The sequence below is a fragment of the Mya arenaria genome, chromosome 6, assembly GCF_026914265.1.
Source record: "Mya arenaria isolate MELC-2E11 chromosome 6, ASM2691426v1".
In the NCBI taxonomy this organism is placed as follows: Eukaryota; Metazoa; Mollusca; class Bivalvia; order Myida; family Myidae; genus Mya; species Mya arenaria.
Window position 1 is genome coordinate 792,314 of NC_069127.1, and position 18,753 is coordinate 811,066.

An 18,753-nucleotide genomic window follows, 5' to 3' on the forward strand; every position below is an offset into this window, starting at 1 on the left:
AATTTGACGTTATCAGGGTCATTAGTCATCAAGATACACTCATCATCATCATCATCATCATCATCATCATCATCATCATCATCATCATCATCATCATCATCATCATCATCATCATCATTCATCGTTGTCATCATAAGTCTGGACCCTTGGTATGTGTAATAATTTTTGAATATGTCTATATAATTGAAATGAATTAGGGTGCAAAATTCTGCAAATTTATTTTTACAAGATAAAGAATCACTTCTTAAAAGCAAAACCATTCATTTTAATATTGGTGACGATCATGATTTTATAATAAGAATTATAAGTACAAAACAAGAGGCCCATGAGGGCCTATGCTCTACTGGCATGGCTCTTAAGTGGTCATTTTTAATCCAGAGCATGTATGTATGGGTAATAGGCAACAAACACAAAGTTCACATTTTGTGTGTGAGTTAGCTGTAAACATTGCATGTTCGACATCTGAGGACAGAAAGTGTTGTAAGCAGATTAGTTGCATGAACTATTTTAATATGTGCCAAGTAAAGGTCATCTGAGGGAAAAAAAATGCTTTTAAAACTGTACTCATGGTCAAAATTTCATTTCTGTAGCTTTAAAAATAAAAAAGTAGGTCAAATAGGGTGGGGCCAGCTTTGGCCACAGTGGCATATTTTCAACTGTTTTGCTAGACGGTCATCATATGATGCTCCACAACAAATATCAAAGGTATGAGCCTTGTGGTTTTAAACAAGAAGATATTGACCGGGGCAGTGCCAGTTTTGATCCCAAGGGCATAATTTGAACAACCATGGTAGCAGACCACTAAATTATGCTTTATTAAAAAAAACAAGGGTCTGTATAGCTGTTTCAGACAGAAGATTTTCAAACATTCCCAATTTAAGTATACCAAACCTGTGAACCCTGGGGGATGGCCAGTAATGACCCAAGGGGCATAATTTGAGCAAACATTCACAAGCAATTGTGTTTAGATGGATGCGCGAACACACAAAAGATTTTCAAGCATTTCCCAATTTAAGTATACCAAACCTATGAACACAGGGGCATGGCCAGTAATGACCCCAGGGGCATAATTTGAACAAACATTCCAAAGCAATTGTGTTTAGATTAATAACACTCAGACACTTTGGCCAATAGAGCTAAAAATGGCCTTTGGCCATTCAACAAGAACAAGGGAGAGTACGACACAAACTCAACTGCACAACCCAAAACAAGTTGTCTCCCTTTAATCGTAGACTTGACTTTACATGTATACTTGGCTTAAAATAGACTTCGCTCATGTAGACTTGGCTAAAAATAGACTTAGCTAAAAATAACATTTTTTTATACTTCCATAATCTAGGCATGCATTGGCGGATCCGGCTGGTTTTCAAAAGGAACTGAGCTCTGATGCATATCTAAATATTGTAAAAGTTTCATAGAGATACAATGAAGACTGTATCGTGTTTACAAGCAATTGTTTACAGACGCACGGACACACATATGAAGTTCTGGCCTTTAGCCAGTAGAGCTAAAAATGCTTCTGTAGACAACATTTTTACATAATTACAACCATTCCTGACTAGGGTAAATGTATTTCATCATCATCATTAACATGATTATGAACATCAGTGGCATAGCCATACTCATCCAGGGATGTATCTAAATCATTTTGAATTGTACACGTGTGTTGACATGTGAATGTCTTTGATTAGTTTGATTTCAATATGTTCTATGGGGTGGGACTGGTAGGGAAAAGGAGGAAAGTCCTGGATTTTTTTTAAAGAATACACTAATGAAAGAACCATTTTCATGCATTCCCAAGATTCTGAACATCAACATTCAGTTAAATCATGACAATCATTATTATTACCAGACACCCTTAGCCTTCTATTGTTATACTTGATTTCGAGAAAGCACTTGCAATTTCGTGGAACAAAACTGATAAGCTAAGATTGACAAGGATGATGAGAAGAAAATTTTCTTATATTATTATTATCTGCATTTATAAATTTAATCATCGGAAACTAATAAATGCCACTTGCAACAAACTTGACAGCCAATTGGTGCTGTGTACACACAATAAAAGACAATACAGGATTTTGATTGTTTTATTGGTTATATGGAAAACAGATTACAATAAACCAATTTCAAATGGGTACATGGGCTTATTAGCATATAACTGCATGGTCGAGTTCCTAAATCCAGCCATTTTTAGTGTATTTTGTTCACTTTATTTCTTTATTTTAAAAGGACTTCTTGAGAATTTAACATATACTGTCTTTTTACCTCAATGTGTACCAACCAGTCTGCGTACCAAGATGAAAACAAAATTGTACCTAAAAATTGAAATTTTGTATAATATGAATCGCCAGATAAGTCAATGATTTTCTGTTTCATTGTACCTAAATTATAAATATGGACCAATTGCCAACCATTAAAAGAAAAACAACAAAAACAATGTTATCATTACAAATAAAATACTACCGGTATATAAACATGATTCTAACACAATACTGCAAATTTTTATCAAAACTTTATCCACAAATTCTGCATGGACCTGCTATCACCTTTCCCCTTGTGATGTATTTTTATAGCATCATGTTAACAAAGTGTTATTAATGTTAAATAGCAATCATACAACAAGGGTGTTTGAGGATATATAAACATGTTTTGACATACTCTCTCTGTTGGTAAATATTGGCTTCAGCCCTCTAGAAGGGGTGGCCGGGATTAAGGCACAGGCCTGTTTTTGGTATATGACTAGTAAACTATCAGCAGCAACTCTATCTTTACTGTACACAATTCTAGACATAAAGACAAAATATCAAACTACAAGAGATTCTATGCAAATCAGGGTATTGCACAGGTGAGTGTAGCAATCTACCTACAGAAATCATGATCAATATTATAACACCAAATCACAAAATTATACATACATAAACTAACAAATACCATAGGGTCACAATGGAATCTTCCATCATTCGCAAATCTAATGCCTCATCTTCGTTTTTTAACAAAATTAAAAGTAACTTTCTATGAACACTTTGAAATGAGGTAATTACATTAAAACAAAAAAATACAACAGCCTGGTCCACAAATAAAAGATGTGCATTACATTCTATGTTTCATTACTTCACATATAGAATCAATACAGATTTTATTATTGAAAATTGCTGGTATAGTTTGTTCAATACAAATAGAGTGAACTGCACCACAGTCAGGTTCACGAAGAAAAGAAACTAAGCATATAAAGTGTATCCCCCATAGTATCCCTTTGTTGGCAGGACTACTGTACACACAGAATACCATGAGGATTAAGTCCTTAAATGTATGCTGCTACTGAAACTGCATATCCAATAAGGGCTATTCCAGTAAAACATCAACCCGGGGGGAAGGCTATTATCTAAATAGTATATTGGTGGGTTTTTTATGCTAATTTGAACCCACAAGGATAAATTTGCTTCTGTAGGGGGGTGGCATAATTTATAAGTGCTTTCCCCCCGGGTGTTATATGTTTAAATGGAATAGCCCTAAGCATAAATAACTGAAATAATTTCATCAATATATGCACAACACAAACTTCATTCCTGAGGCCCTTAATAATACCGTGGTAGTTTAGCCTCACTTAAGGCCCATAACTTTACTGTGCTTCACCACAGACAGAGCCACAGGTGCATAACTTCACATGCTGAAAAATATTCTTGTAAACCTTTCATCAGACATACTTCTGGAGATTTGTGTGACAAGGAATTGTCACAGACATACAGATGGACAGACAACAATGCCTAAAACAATGAGTCTTTCTTCTGTAGAAGGGGAGACATACTCATTAATTTATAAATAAACTATTCACCTGATGCACTGCACCATTAAAGACAAGCAATATCAGGGTGTGCATAATACATCGAAAACTAAATCACCAACATGATCCACCATAAACATGGTATAAAAGTCATGCAAATAGTTCTAATATCTAAAATCATTCCAAAAATTGTCAATAAACTATAGAGTTTAATGGGCAAGAACTTAAAAAGGTAAAACACAGAATAATGACTATCAATCTGAACAAAGTGATATTGAACATCAAAGCAAAAAACATACATGTACAAATATAACTCTAACAAATGTATGAATTAGGAGCATAATTAATTCCATATTTTATACAATTCTGCCTTTTAAGCAATTTATACAAAATAAAAATGTAATAATATCATAACACCTTTACCTAAAACTAATCATACAAGCCAGACAAGTGGGTTTTCTCCGGGTACTTCGGTTCCCCCACAACACAAGACCACACTCTCATGTAATATTGTGACAATGAGAGTGATTAATTTAAGTTGAAATAACTTGTTTCACAATCGTTGTAAAATTATAAGTATAAACTAATCACATAGAAGCAAAAGGCTTATCACAGAAAAAAAGCAAATCAACACCCCTTGTGCCATAAATTTTAAAATAGTATTGCGTAATATCTTATAAAAGAAACATTAACAATACATGTACATGTTACAACCTAAATGCAATTAATGTTAATGCAAAAAAAACTTGCAATGCATAATTTGGTAAAACTTTACTAAAAATAGCAGTCAAATGATTTTGAATTAAAAATGTCACATTCAGTAATGAAACAGACAAATAAACAAAATACATAAACAACAGAATGGAGCACTATTAAGTAAAATATATATATACAAAGAGACAAAATGAAATGGTTTTAGCACATGGACAGAAACACTTTTATGAGTATAGATAACACCCTGCCACATGGCAAACCATACCCAACATAGTGGCCCTGCAAATATGACAATGTTGAAGAGCTGGGCTACAATAGGCAGGTCAAGACACTATTCAATGTTAGTGTTGACAGCTCCTCATATCAAAGTCCTGAATATATGACACAGTTGCAAAGCTGGGTCACAGGCTGAAGACACTATGCAACGTAAGTGCGGATGGTTCCTCGTATTGTTGCTTGCAGAGAAGACACAGTTGCAGAGCTGGGCCACAGGCTCAAGACACTATGCAATGTAAGTGCGGACAGTTCCTCGTATTGTTGCCCTGCAGATAGGACACAGTTGCAGAGCTGGGGCACAGGCAGCACAAGACACAAGGTGGCCACAGGGCAGGAACACGACATTGGCATCAGAAACCATGCAGATCTTACACAGACGCTGCTCCTTCAGCTCCTGGTTCTCTTTGGCAAGGTCACCTGCAAATATGAGATATCAAACCGCTAAACATGGACAAGTGTCATGGTAATATAGTTATTTAATAATTTTGAAGTCATGTCCGACAAGTTTTCACATATAAAAACAAAACTACCATAATCATTGACGCTATGACATTACCTCGCTTACAAAGCACATGTAAAATCTGCTAATTACTGGCTCATACCATGACTATCGGCAGCCTCTTGTGCTTGGGGTATGGTTGAAGGCATGTCCGAAGAGCTGACATCAGCTCCACTTGAAGCTGGAGGTTGCAATTCACCTTTGGACTGGGAACCTGTCACTTCAGCTGGTGCATTCTGGGAGCCTGTTGCATGCTGGATGTAAGAAGGATTCTGGGAGTTCATAGTGGTTTTAACATTATTGGAAGACAGTGGATTCTGTGACTGGCTAGCCTGCTCTGCCTCCATCGCAAAAGCTGCCTCTAGCAAAGCTGTTCCTGATGGAAAGTCATCACCTGTAAATACAATGTTCATGTCAAAGTGTTTTTCTAGCAATGAACTCTAAAACTATATTATAAGATTAGTTTTAACTATTGAGCTTTATAATTGTGAAGACAGCTACAGCTTATAATCATAAATGAAGTTTGAGTGTTTTTCCTGGCTGAGAGGTCGAGTGCTCCAAGGGACTCACAAAACCACAGCCTCTTGAGTGTGAGATGGACATCTACATCTCTACATCATCACTACACCATCATATCCTCAATAACTCACCCTGACAAAATAACATGTATGCAATAGCAAATAATATCCAAGGAAATTGGCTTTGATGTCTAATATAAACATAATTATTTAACATATACATTCCACTTATATCAGGAAATAAATTAAGTGCAAAATGAGGCAGATTCAAACTAAAAACACATTAATTTACCAGTTTCCATGAGCCGTTTCCTGATGGTGGTCATGATGATGTCTCGACTGACAAGTCCCTCTATCTTGCGTACATACGGGCTGTCCATCCGTGCCCTCACTTCACGTTCCTCAATCTGGTACGCACCTTAGGACAATGTAACAAACATAGACTAGTCATTTGACTGAAAATTGTGTTAATTTTGGCTTGATAGTGTGGAAATTTGGTCTGTGTTCCCATAGTCTTTTGTTTAAAGAATACATGGTGGTCTATTGTTCAACTCAAAAGATCTGCATTTATGTTTATGTCATTGTTTGTTTCAATAAAGTGCTCTGATGGGAAGTCATTTAACCAATGAAATACAAAGTTACATTCATCAGCTGTCCTTTTACACACGCAAAATATTATTAATGCTTTTCTTTCTTTAACAATATTTACTCAGGTGTTGAGAAAATACAAACTTTAAGTGTGATGAATTGAAATGTAAATATAAGAATTGATCACTTGTTTCAGTAAGTTCATGCTGTATAAATGCTGAAGGGCAGGCTTCCAAATTTCCCAAGAATTTCCGGAATTTGCTAATGTGCCCTCCTGCATTCATACAGCATGAACACATAAACAAAATGTGATCAATCTTTAAATCAAACCATGTCACGAAAGACATTTGAAGACATAGATAATTTGGAGGAGCATACACACATAAATCAAAAATTACAATCTGACAGATGTTGAAGCTTGTTCAAAATTATTTCACTAAGAGATATAATTCCTAAACTACTGAACCCAGAAATATGGCCATTTGGCCTTGCTGATAATATTGGGACCCCTTATCAATTAACGTATTGTACGATCCCTTTTCAGATCATTATCACTGAGTTACGATATATTTGGAAACAAATTCTAAGATTGAAGAAATTAGACAAAGTTAATTTTCATAGAAAACTTTCAAGTAAATATGTATAATACCAATATATGAAACCAAAATAATCTTACAATGTTTGTCACACATTTGTTTATAGGGCGGATCGTCACCGTGTCATTGGTCAAATGTGTATGTACCCTTAGCTTATATGCAAAGATTTTGAGCAGATTTTGAGCAGTTTTTCACATGACTCCACCATTTGTGACACTCAGGATGTGGGAAATCCTCAACTTTTGTGTTAAAAAACGATCAAGCTAGAAATAAAGCAACATACCTCCAATATGCTCGGTTCCATCAGCACCTTCATTGTCCTGGAAAACACACATGACTAGGCATTAAAAAACCTACCAGCATCTGATAGAATAAGAATCAATGAAAAATTAAAGTTAAAATTAAATACATAATAAATCAAAAGTATATCTTTCTGACATGTAACAGTTTTTAAAGCATTTAATAATTGAAATCATGTTTGTACAAATAATCCTTTTTATACATATGGTAGTCTATTAAGTGAGAATATATAATCAGACATCTATTTGGTGTGCTGAGTTTATTATGTAATAATTCATATATATAAAATGAATTGTTGATCCCATATTAAACTGCCAATCTTCAAAGTGTTTTCTGTGGACAATCATAGGCAATTTCAATATATAATGAGTTCATGAGAAAACTTAAATCATTGACTAAACTATGACTCTATTGAAGCATACCATCTGTTGATTTGCAGGTGGTTCCCACTCGCCACCATTTTCCTGGACAACCCGGGCCACAAACTCCTGACCTTTGACCTGAATGACGAAGGGGCAGCGCGGGAACCAGCGGGCATGCTCCCTCCATGGATCGTCTTTTGGGTCCCAGTTACGCAGTCCGCCATCACAGAAAAAGCACTTCACATTGTCATTGAAACCTATCCAAATATCAGAACAACATGCTCCTTATTTTATGATTCTTATTCGAAATTTGAGCAAAACAAAACATATATTTATTGAAAGAATATTACTGAATTTACTGTATAGTATTTAAATCAATAACAAAACACCTCATTTGAATAGCTGGTTCTGCTGTCTTTTAGTAAAATAGCACTCTGCATATGCATGCATACAGTTTTTATGCAAAATGAAAATAAATTTGGTCTGTGATAAAACAAGGTTCTATTAATCTGTACAGTCTTAATAAACTTACCTGCATACCAGAAGCCTGCCTCAGCCAGCTGCTGTGGTGTCTGGTGTTTGTATGGGAGCCAGCTCTGGAAGGAGGCAAGACGCTGGGCCTCAATGGCATACTGCGGGTGCTTTGGCCGGTCTGTGACAATACCCAGACTCTCTCCCTGGTTTTTCAGTCTGCTCAACGCATCTGTAACATTATTCATACTTCTGTTTGTGAGAGAGCCACCAGGCGGAGAGCTGAGGTCCAGAGGTAGAGGCACATTACCAACCTTCAGTCCAAGGACAAGAGGACATCGGGGAAAATGTTTCCTGTGCTCTATATGAGGCCTGTCACCTTCTTCCCAGTTCCGTAGAATCCCTTTACAGAAAACACACTGTGCCCTGTCAGCAGTCCCAGTGTAATAGAAGCCATGCTTTGCCAGGTCAGAGGCAGATACAAAGGCATTGCTGGGCCATGTGCGGAAAGTCTCTAGTCTGTTCCTTTCAAACCTTAGAGGACCAATACTGGCACCTGTAGGAGGTGGAATGTCCTGGCCCCTTCTAGCGCTTACTCCTGGCAATGAGAGTGAACCAGACCCAGTTTGCCTTCCTGGTGAAAGTCTTGATTCCTTCTTGTCTTTTTTGCTTGTCTTCTTGCTATGTTTCTCCTTCTTTGACCTTTGTGAAGCTGGTTCAGAGACACAATCTGCGACATTGGTAGTATGGGCGCTTGGTCTTCCATCACTTATATGTCCACTTGAACCGCTTCTTAGAACATTTTCTAAACCAGCAACAGTTCTCAAAACAATAGCATTGTCACTAACACTGTTGGGTAAAGTTCTGTTTTCATTACTTGCACCAACCTCTACATCAGAACCTAATCTTGTCGGTAAACTGTGTGTTTCAAGATCTGTTTCATCACGTAACACTTCAGCATCAATACTTACTGCTGTATTTTCATCTAACCTTTCATTAACATTCTCATCATCTATTGCATCTGTACAATCTTCAATAACACTATTTAGCCGTTGGATGTATTCTGATTCCCCATTCGCACTCTCTATGCCAAAAGGAACATTTTGTTCATCACTTTCCTCAAAGAAGGCACAGTCAGGGCTCAGAGTCCTGTGTATATCCACAGGGTTATCGCTCTCCTGCCATTCAGAGCGTTTGATCCCACACAGATAACATGTCACCTCATCCTGCAACCCGGTGTGGTAAAATCCTGCTTTCGAAAGCCTTATGGCAAATACAGGACTCTCTGTCGGCCATTCTTTGAAACTTGCTAATCGACAAAATTCAAACTTTTTATCTTCATTGCCTTGAAAAGGTGGTCCTTTAATTTTTCTTTCAAAGTATACATTCATATTATCAAGGCACACATTTCACTATTGTTGTTATTAAAAGAATCTCAGACTGTTAATGTTTAAGTGCTGAAGGAAACAGGAAAATACTTGTCATAATGTCTCCAAACAATCTTAATGAAATGTTTACGCTATTTTCTGTCTGTTACTCTGGCATTTTTATAAGGATACATGTGTCGAGAATTTGGTCCCTGGGTGCTGGATGTAAGCAGTATCAGTGTGCCATATTCCTGCTGATGAAAGCTGGTGCACAGCCATTCAAGATCTTAGAGAGCTGACAGTTGGTAAAGAAAGCTATTGAGTAGCATTAATTTGCTTTTATATTTAATTAAAATCAAAGCTACATGTTAGAGCGTATGCATCTCACATCATCAAGTCTTCAGGGCTATCACAGAATCAGGGTCTTTCTCCTCGTAGCCTCAGAGACAATACCAGTTCTCCCCTCCCCATCATTATAAGTTGTTGTGCCTGAAAAAATACAACTGAAATGTGGTAATTAGGTTTACAAGTGTTTAAACAACTGCATTGACCGAATTACAATAACAAGCTTGACCCTAGGGTATTAAATGCTTTAAATTTAAGCACAAGAAAAGTTGAAATTTGCTGACTACATCCTGGTTGTGTTCATGTTTTTGTGATGGAAATGTGTAACACATGAACAATATATTTATAAAATAAATATTTGGACAAGAATTTTGGACAATTTTACAATTTTTAGCAAGAAATTGGAAAAAAAATTGATTCTTTTCATTTTTTATGTAACACTTAAACAGGTCCTATATTTTAAGGTAATGTGTAAAATATAACTCTGTCTGATATCTAAAGTACCAGTGGGTGAAAAGGACAGATGAGATTTTTCAACTCATTTTGGAATCAACATTATAATTTATATATAATTTATACATTTGACATTTCGTATGTATCCATGTAACGCTACAACTCTCTACCATTTAACACTGGGCGAAAGAATATATAGTAATAGTATGCATTAATGTTGAATAATAATGACAAAATTGTTCAATATATACCCGACAGTGATCTAAACTGGAATGAATTTGTCATTACTGGTTAAGAAGCAGTTTCTGACGGAAAGCAGTTTCCGACAAATCGCTTTTTCGTGTAATTTCTTTAGATCTTCATAAAGAAGGTACTGCAATTCAACTATATGGTAAATAGGCAATCAAAAGTTGAAATTCTTACCGAGACACGTATTATATATAAAGTAACTTTTATCATTATTTAATGTTTATTTTTCATTTTGTACACAAACTTGCACGTGGGGGATCGGCACACGCAGCGTATTGAACCTAATTTGCATATCTATGAAAAGCTTAAAGGTTTCCCTTAATTGACTTATACAAACGATGATCATTGTGTACATATTTGTGAACACTGTTGTCGTGCTTGTTTTGCACCCACATTCACTTAAATGTATACAAACACAAGTTTCTATCAGAAATGAATCAAAATATCATTGATATTCAGTGTCTGCCTGATTTCGAGTATGAATTGACTTTCGTAAATTTAATGATTTAAATTTTTCGTAAATGCTGAAGAATTGAATAATTTTTCTCTTATTACAGTCTTATATTTAGTATATTAAATCAACCGATAATAAAAGCACACAATAGGCACCTTAAATCTGCCCCGCATTATATTTGTCGGAAACTGCTTCTCATCACAAGATAATCAGAACAGTGAAAGTACCCTCATTGCGCCCCTATTAGATACACTAAATGTGACGTCACACATGTGAAAAATAAATCGTCAATAGCAGCTTCAGCTGAAGTTATCTAAAATGTGAAAAATTTTAGTAGGTATTGAACACATATAAATAATTCAATAAAAACGTATAAAAACTGTCGGAAACTGCTTCTCAACCAGTGGAGTCGTTATTTTCACACAAATATATTCTATATACCGTTTTAAACATGTACACTGCCTGTCAGATTTGTCCCAGATATCGGGATACTTGATAAATAATCAACACATGTAAGTGATTAATGATATCTGAACATGTGTGTTATTTTGCATAATGACATAAATAATAAATATGTGTTTAATGGTAGTCAATAATATTTTCCTAGAAATTTAATTAATAATGGAGATCATTTCAAAATTGTGGCCGCAAGGAATTTCTCTGAGCAAGGACCATTTGCTACTTTTTGCTGGGATGATATACGTCACATTTTTAGTCTGCCATAGTAAAAAAAAAATTCTTTAAAACTCGTTGACAGCCATTTAGGTGGACTTATAATATACAAGTAAGATATATATATTTATAAATGTATCTGTACAAACACGGAAGAGTAACAATTCAAATAGTTGTACATGGACATTTTTTTTTGATATGGTAAATCCTTCACATACTGGCTAAGGTCACAAATCCGAACACTTTTTGAGGTTTTTCACAATTATTTTGGAGAGTTTTTGTTGTAGTAAGTTAAAATTGTGTATGAAACATCTTTGGTTAATGTGACAAAATCTGTCAAAGTACAGATCCACGATCTCATCAATTTTATGTCGAAAAACGTTCATTTTATGCACCAGTCAATTGCAACCACGGCCCCCACAGGTCCGGGGGTATACCGGGTATAGCCGGGGAAATGGGCCGTGTTTTTACCTTTCAGGTAGCCCCGCAGTGCCGGGTGAATGCGGTGGTTTTGTCTTCACGCAAAATATAGCGGGGAATGGGCCTTACCTAGGGTCCCTTGGGTGCGGGGGCATTTGGTGGGGATTTTACCATAAGTTTGTCACTGCAGGGCGGGGATTTTACCCGGGGTTGGCTGGACCGAAAGTCAAAATCCCTGCTATTCCCCGGACCTGGGGGAGCCGTGGTAACAATTGACTGGTGCATTATAGACAGTAATTCACCCTTAAATTTATGCTATGGACGGCACAAATACCAAACACTTGAAAAGCAAAAATACATGGTCATACAATTATAATTAATAAGTATGCTATATTAAATAAACACTTAGCTGCAAAGTTATTTATTGTTTCCGATGTTTTATAAAACATGAAACTCATATACATGTAAAGCGTGATTTCTATTTATAAGTATCTTGAATAACATAACTGCAAAACCTAAAGATGCGTGTGCGCCCTCTGATGTCATTCCCCTGTGTGCTACATTTTGATCTTTAAGCATATAAACATTGATTGGCATATTTTAGGAAAATACTCAACATAACAAGATGAAACTTCGCAAGTGTTAGTGTGACCAAGGCAAGCCTTTGTATTCAGGGTTCTCAAAATGTTTGAGTTGAACAGGCCAAATTGAATTTGTAACAGGCTTTCTAGGGGGGTCCGGGGTCATGCCCCCCTACAGACTTTTTTAAAACAAAAATGCAATTTCCTGCATTTTGAGCCATTTAGGGTACTGTTTTTCTAGGAGTTTTGAAGTGAACAACAATGCAAAATTTCGATAAAAATACTGTTTTGTACATAAGTTACATACAATATACAGAAATGTCATACATTCAGAAAAAGACCTTGACAAGTCACTGTCAGTGTCTGTATCATCACTGACTAAGCCGTTTTGGATTGAAAATAGAAAAAAGAACACATTTCAGACCGATTTTATAAACCATTTTCTTTTCCTGAAGTTTCCTGCAAACAAGTCAAAATAAGAATCGATCGAATATATAAACTAAAGAGAAATATCAATGACAACTTATGCAACAGGTCTATAATAAATGGATGAATACTCAATGGTATTTAATTATTCATACTTGCGAGTGGATGTTTGTGGCCGAAAAAAAGTCATCTACCGTATTTCACCTTAGAGTTCGGACACCTTTAAATAATTATTTTTTTGCTGTCAGATTTCATAGAAAATTACCATTTTTACATTTTATCTACATGTATTTTAAACCTGCCTTTTTCTTCATGTTTGCATTTTACCACTTATTAATTTATCCGTAGTTATCAATGGTCATAAACTTATTAATATTACGCCAATAAGTGTAAATCCTTCATTACGCCTATCAGTGTAAATCCTTCATCAAATTAATTAAAATCCCATTAATCACCATTTTATACATGCATTGAAATGAATAAGCACATTATATCGGCTTCAGATCAAACAGTCACATTGTGTGACGTCACATAACTCACAGTTATACCCAGAGGATCTCGTGGAGAGCATGGATATTGCTGTGCAGGACTAATGTGTCTGAGTGGTGTTTCCGATTGTAACTTAAGTATTTCATTTCAAACTTTAATTCATCACATTAATTAGTAACATATATCATTGAATGTGTTGACTTTTATTGATGTTTCAATAAGTATAACTGTACGATTATTACTTCTTACAGTCTATATTATAAAGTGTGGTACAAGTTTCAAAGTTTATTGGCAGATCGTTTTACAAAATGTCACGTCTTTGTTTTCCTAATCCCTTGATTGCCCTTCTTGTTTCTATAATCCTCCAATAAATATTTCACACTTCCTCTTTCTACAGGGAATAAATCGTTTAGGATGGGTATTAACTAATTAACTTGTCACAGTGGTGTATATGGTTAGGTGATCTAGCCAGGCATTGTTAAGATAAAAATCAATAATCTTCGTCTGTGAAACTTGGTAACTGTGAAAGTTATGATTGATGTCCTTTGGGTGTCCAAAAATTAAGTACGCAAAATAAATTATTTTTGAAAATAATTACGGGTGTCCGAATTTTTAGATTTTTTTTTAGTGTCCGAACTCTAAGGTGATTTATGCTATGTTCTTTTGTTGGACATCGGCAATATGTTCTTCAAAGTGTGCTTGCGCATGCGCGAATTACGGAGCATTCTTACCAATACGATTTCAAACCTGAAGACTCTTATATAGATAAAATAGATAATCAGTTTTAAATATGTCAGAAAATAATTTGACCTTATGGTTTCTAGAACAATTCTAACCGGCCAATTTCTGGTTTTAACCGGTCAAATAGGCCGGCGGCCGGTTCATTTTGAGAACCCTGGTATTGATATAGATCATCGATTAATCGATCACGGTAAACAAACACATGTTTTAGCTGGTGTGCGGGATTGGTGCCCTGTTCCGAAATGTGACGTCAACCAGTAAGGTTGATCAGAAGAATCCAGGATATTGAACGTGCATTATTTTAGTCTAAGAACGTAAGAGTGTTTAACATACTTTTTTCATTCAGAGATGTTTCAAATTCAGGAGAATGTCACATAAACCTCAAAAAGTATTTGAGAACTACTCGCCTACTGGTATAGTTATTTGAACACAGTTTCTGATCTCGTTCCTTTTCATGAAAATAAAAATAATAATTTTAATTCTACAAATTTGTTATTGTAGCACACAACAGTTTCTAGTGGTGCATTTTCTTACAGAAATACCAAAAAATAAGGAAAGCTGGTACATAGAAATGCCGAACACCCAATTGCCTGAATTAAACGGGTTCCCCAAATTCGGCCGAAATCTTATGTGTCTGCCCATTTAGTCGTACATTTTGATCATTCGACCATCAACTATAAACCTCTAACAGAATAATAAAATATAAAACAACTCAAGATGTTCATTGAATAATATCATTGTTAATCGAATATTACCGAATTCCATAACTTTTATAAACCCCGTTCAAGCAATATTTAAATAGGCATAACAAATACAAAACATGCAAGAAAAAAGTGGAAAAACTAAGCAACTCAACCAAACAGGTTTTAAAAAAAGCAACCACGCATGTTTTCAGTATTTGGACCCCAAAAATGAAACAGCAGTTCAAACGAAATTAAAGTTCTGAGTCCTAAAAAGCATATGTAGCATAAAAAGCAAAGAGAAAAAGAAGGTAGAATAAATATTTTTTATTTTATTGCAACTGGGAGTAGGATTTGTTATTGGTCCCAGATTTCAATGATTATATGTCAGATTCATAGAAATAATACTGTTTGAAGAGTCTAAGAACCTTACTTTAAATTAATATACAACAATATAATCGCCGGACTAATCGTTTACACTGAAACAGACCAGGATTCCGGTAGTCTTCATACTGAAATATCTTGGCTGTCATAACAATAGATGAGACAAGACCACATCCAAGATCCAACACCAATTTGTCAGTATAAATTCAGGATCACCCCTTACGGCTTAGCAACAGCTGGACAAGAGGACAAACCTCATACAACCAAATCTTTAGCTGGGCCAACTACCTTTAATAACCCATTTCATCCCCGCACATATCAAAGCTAGGCGATTGGAAAAAAGGAAGGCTTCAAGATTGCACAGAGCGATTACCTCCGATGGCTGACACGTGTACGTAGTTCAATCAGCTATATATATAACTTTTTCCAATGGGACCCTTTTAAACACAAATTGTTACTCTATTTTCAATCGCTAACAATCCAATTTTATTAAAATCTGATGATTTCAAAAGGGACCTACATCCATACCCATATATACATCTAATGAGTTTGTTTTGAGCATTTTGGAACTTATTTTTCAGTTGTATCGTAAGACCACTATACCAGGACGAGCTAGTATAGTCAAAATGGCATTACATGAGCATTTTGCGAAGTTTAAAAATGATATTTGTTTGTTGATCCATACTTGATTGTAAAGCAACCTTTTCATAAAGTACCTCAGCCACTGGAAAAGTGATGGCTGTCTTATCTCCTCAGTAAGTTCAACAGAATACCAAATGCTGTTTCTTCTTTAACTATACAAAGAAGACTGCACTTACCAGGTAGTCTGATAATTCAGCGGTTTGGATTCCGGCTTCGATATAGTACATAACTGATGTTGATTCCGATAGTTTTGTAATCAACCCATATAACCAAATTCTACAAAGTATAATTTCCTTTATTTACTGATGCCTAATAGTTCGGAAAATTTTATAGAAACGAGTGTCGATCGTGCATATGTTTATTTTTGCTCCCCATATCATTTCCTCCATATCATTCAGACCCGATATTCAATTATATGCATAATAGATCGCTAATTGAATTCTATCTTCGCCTTTTGGGGGAAATATGGATTTTGGTACTTATATAATGTCCCAGCTACTGAAAATAAAATACTGAAAAAAGTAGGGATGCAAACGAATATTCGAATATTCGATCAAACGTTTGGTATTCGAATGTTAAAATCAGTATTCGAATATTCGATTTTTTGTTATTGTATAAATAGAATAATAAATATTTTGCCTACCACTCTGTTGCTATGTATACTGTTCGTTTGTCTTGTTTTTAAAGCGATTTGCCCATAACACCAGAGGAGTGAATGTGTCATATGTCATTAAGGGACTATAAAAAGTCCCCGTCATTTTACAACAATTAACTGGCTATTAGACAAGTGACATCAAACATTTCTATGATTTTCCGTAAATTTAAATGCCTTTGCCAATTAAGGATTTAAGGAATCGGCCTTCACACCAATGTGTTGTCTTGGCTGCTAAACAAGCTGTGCAACATTGCTCAAATCGCCGTTATGCTATAACTGACATGTGCTACAACAATGTATATGTATATATAGTTACGTATATGTTCTTTATACTGCCTTTCATGTTTTCGATATAATGTTCGTGCTTTGAAATGAAACTGTACATTATAGCGTTTAAAGATATATTTCCTCTGTTGATGTACAATGCGTCAAAATCCACATATGGTGCTAGTTTCCGAGTTGGTTCTGTTTTTCCATAGTTATATTTAGAAAAGGTCAATCCCAAAACGAGGCTGCTCGTCCTACGGAAAGAGCCGCCATTTGATTAGAGATCCATCTAATTTTACTTTGTTTACAAATATAAAGGCAGTGGAATTGAAATTATTCGATTTTGGTTTTTTATTGTTCATAATGTATTGCTTTTTTCGTTTCTGAAAATGAGGAATTTCAGAGGCTAATTTGGGAAAAATCAGGGTCCGCCGTGCGTACTGGCTACGACAAAGTAGGTTAACATGCCCCAACTATTACTTTAGCGAATAATGATAATAGTTTACTACAACTTCTAAAAAATGTATTTAGATAATCGAATATTCCATCAAAAGAATTACCGAATACTCGAATATCAGTTTTGCCATTCGTGTGCATCCCTAAAAAAGTATATATATATATAGAAGATATTTGTTTATTTCAGTGTAAGATCGTATTTTATTTCACGAGTGTCATAGAAAAACCTATTTTCACGAGTGGCAAAGCCACGAGTGAAAATGTAGTTTTTTTATGATCACAAGTGAAATTAAATACGATCTTACACTGAAATAAACAAATTTTCTGTTTCTTTTATGCTTATTTTCGGAGTTTTATTTGTTTTTTTTATTTATTTCTGAATTACCCCCTTTTTGAAAAGGGTGGGCTTTACGCCGCTACCCGTGGGGCGCCCCTCATGCATAATTATAGCTGTCAACTTTTCTACTTTCGGTTTGCTGAGAAATAGTTCTCTGCTATTCATTCTTATAGCTTAATATTCGCTCTTTTTTATTGCAAAGCTTTATGAACAGTAAACAATGAAGTATTATTAGTGTACATATGTTCCAAAAATAATGAACACACTTTTTATTTTAAGATGGGCATGAATACATAACCAAATTACTACGCCGCTATTTAAAGAATGAACATTTGGAAGGTCAAATGTATTAGCAAAACAAATGTGGATACTCATTGGATTTAAACCATTCTTCTTAGTTTAATACTGCATGTACGCGTGTTTTATAGTAAGTTAATATTCAGTCATCTTACTGTCAGCTGACCAGTCTGTTTCGCTTTAAAATGTTTGTTTTCCAGATAAAGTCAGTAAATGCCACGCTAGTTTATTGACACATTTTGAGGTGTGGGTGGGGTAAAAAATATCGGATCTATCTGTAAATGGTTGTGTGAATTATCCAGGAAGCTCATTTACGTACTACAACGGTTAACAGTTAAAAATACACTTGAACGATGATATAAAATTTTATTTATGTTCGAACAGTTGTTTTTGACTTAATTTGTTTGGTATGAAAGCAAATGTTCGAACATTCAGCTTCAAAGATCAGTAAAATGTTTGATAAACGGGATAACCGGTAATAAACGGTAAGTTGTTAATTTCCAATTATATATTTATTAAAATTTATTTTATTTTTCATTTTTTTATTTTTTTTAAACATTTTTTTACATAATATACTGAAGTCCAGTGTTCTGTTTTGATCAAGGCAAGCACATGTAACAACAGAGGAATTTAAAAGAAGTTCTGAAAGTTGATATTTTCACTCCTTATTTTGTTATTTCACTGTTAAAACCCCATATTTCATCGTAAAGCATGAAAGAAATATATATAGTCG

General features: G+C 35.1%; 1 protein-coding gene across 2 annotated transcripts; it reads right to left on the bottom strand.

The window, feature by feature from the left end:
- Positions 1–2,077: 2,077 nt before the first annotated feature.
- Positions 2,078–14,805, bottom strand: LOC128239143 (baculoviral IAP repeat-containing protein 7-A-like). Of its 2 annotated transcripts, none has more exons than XM_052955637.1 (7): positions 14,636–14,805; positions 8,167–9,961; positions 7,695–7,891; positions 7,256–7,292; positions 6,081–6,206; positions 5,374–5,664; positions 2,078–5,188 (listed from the first exon to the last, which is right to left on the bottom strand). In XM_052955637.1, the coding sequence occupies exons 2-7, from the start codon at positions 9,494–9,496 to the stop codon at positions 4,998–5,000; spliced, it is 2,172 nt and encodes a 723-aa protein (XP_052811597.1). In that variant the 5' UTR covers positions 9,497–9,961; positions 14,636–14,805; the 3' UTR covers positions 2,078–4,997. The 2 variants fall into 2 exon arrangements, with proteins under 2 accessions (XP_052811597.1, XP_052811598.1); XM_052955638.1 differs by having other exon boundaries at positions 14,714–14,800.
- Between the last annotated feature and the right edge of the window lie 3,948 nt (positions 14,806–18,753).

Bases quoted from the DNA above. Each gene is read 5' to 3' on its own strand.
- LOC128239143 (XM_052955637.1), bottom strand. From the start codon at position 9,496: ATGAATGTATACTTTGAAAGAAAAATTAAAGGACCACCTTTTCAAGGC. The intron at 7,293-7,694 runs GTATGCTTCAAT...TGTGTTTTCCAG, and splicing joins CACCTGCAAATCAACAGATG to GACAATGAAGGTGCTGATGG. The intron at 6,207-7,255 runs GTATGTTGCTTT...CATTGTCCTAAG, and splicing joins TGGAACCGAGCATATTGGAG to GTGCGTACCAGATTGAGGAA.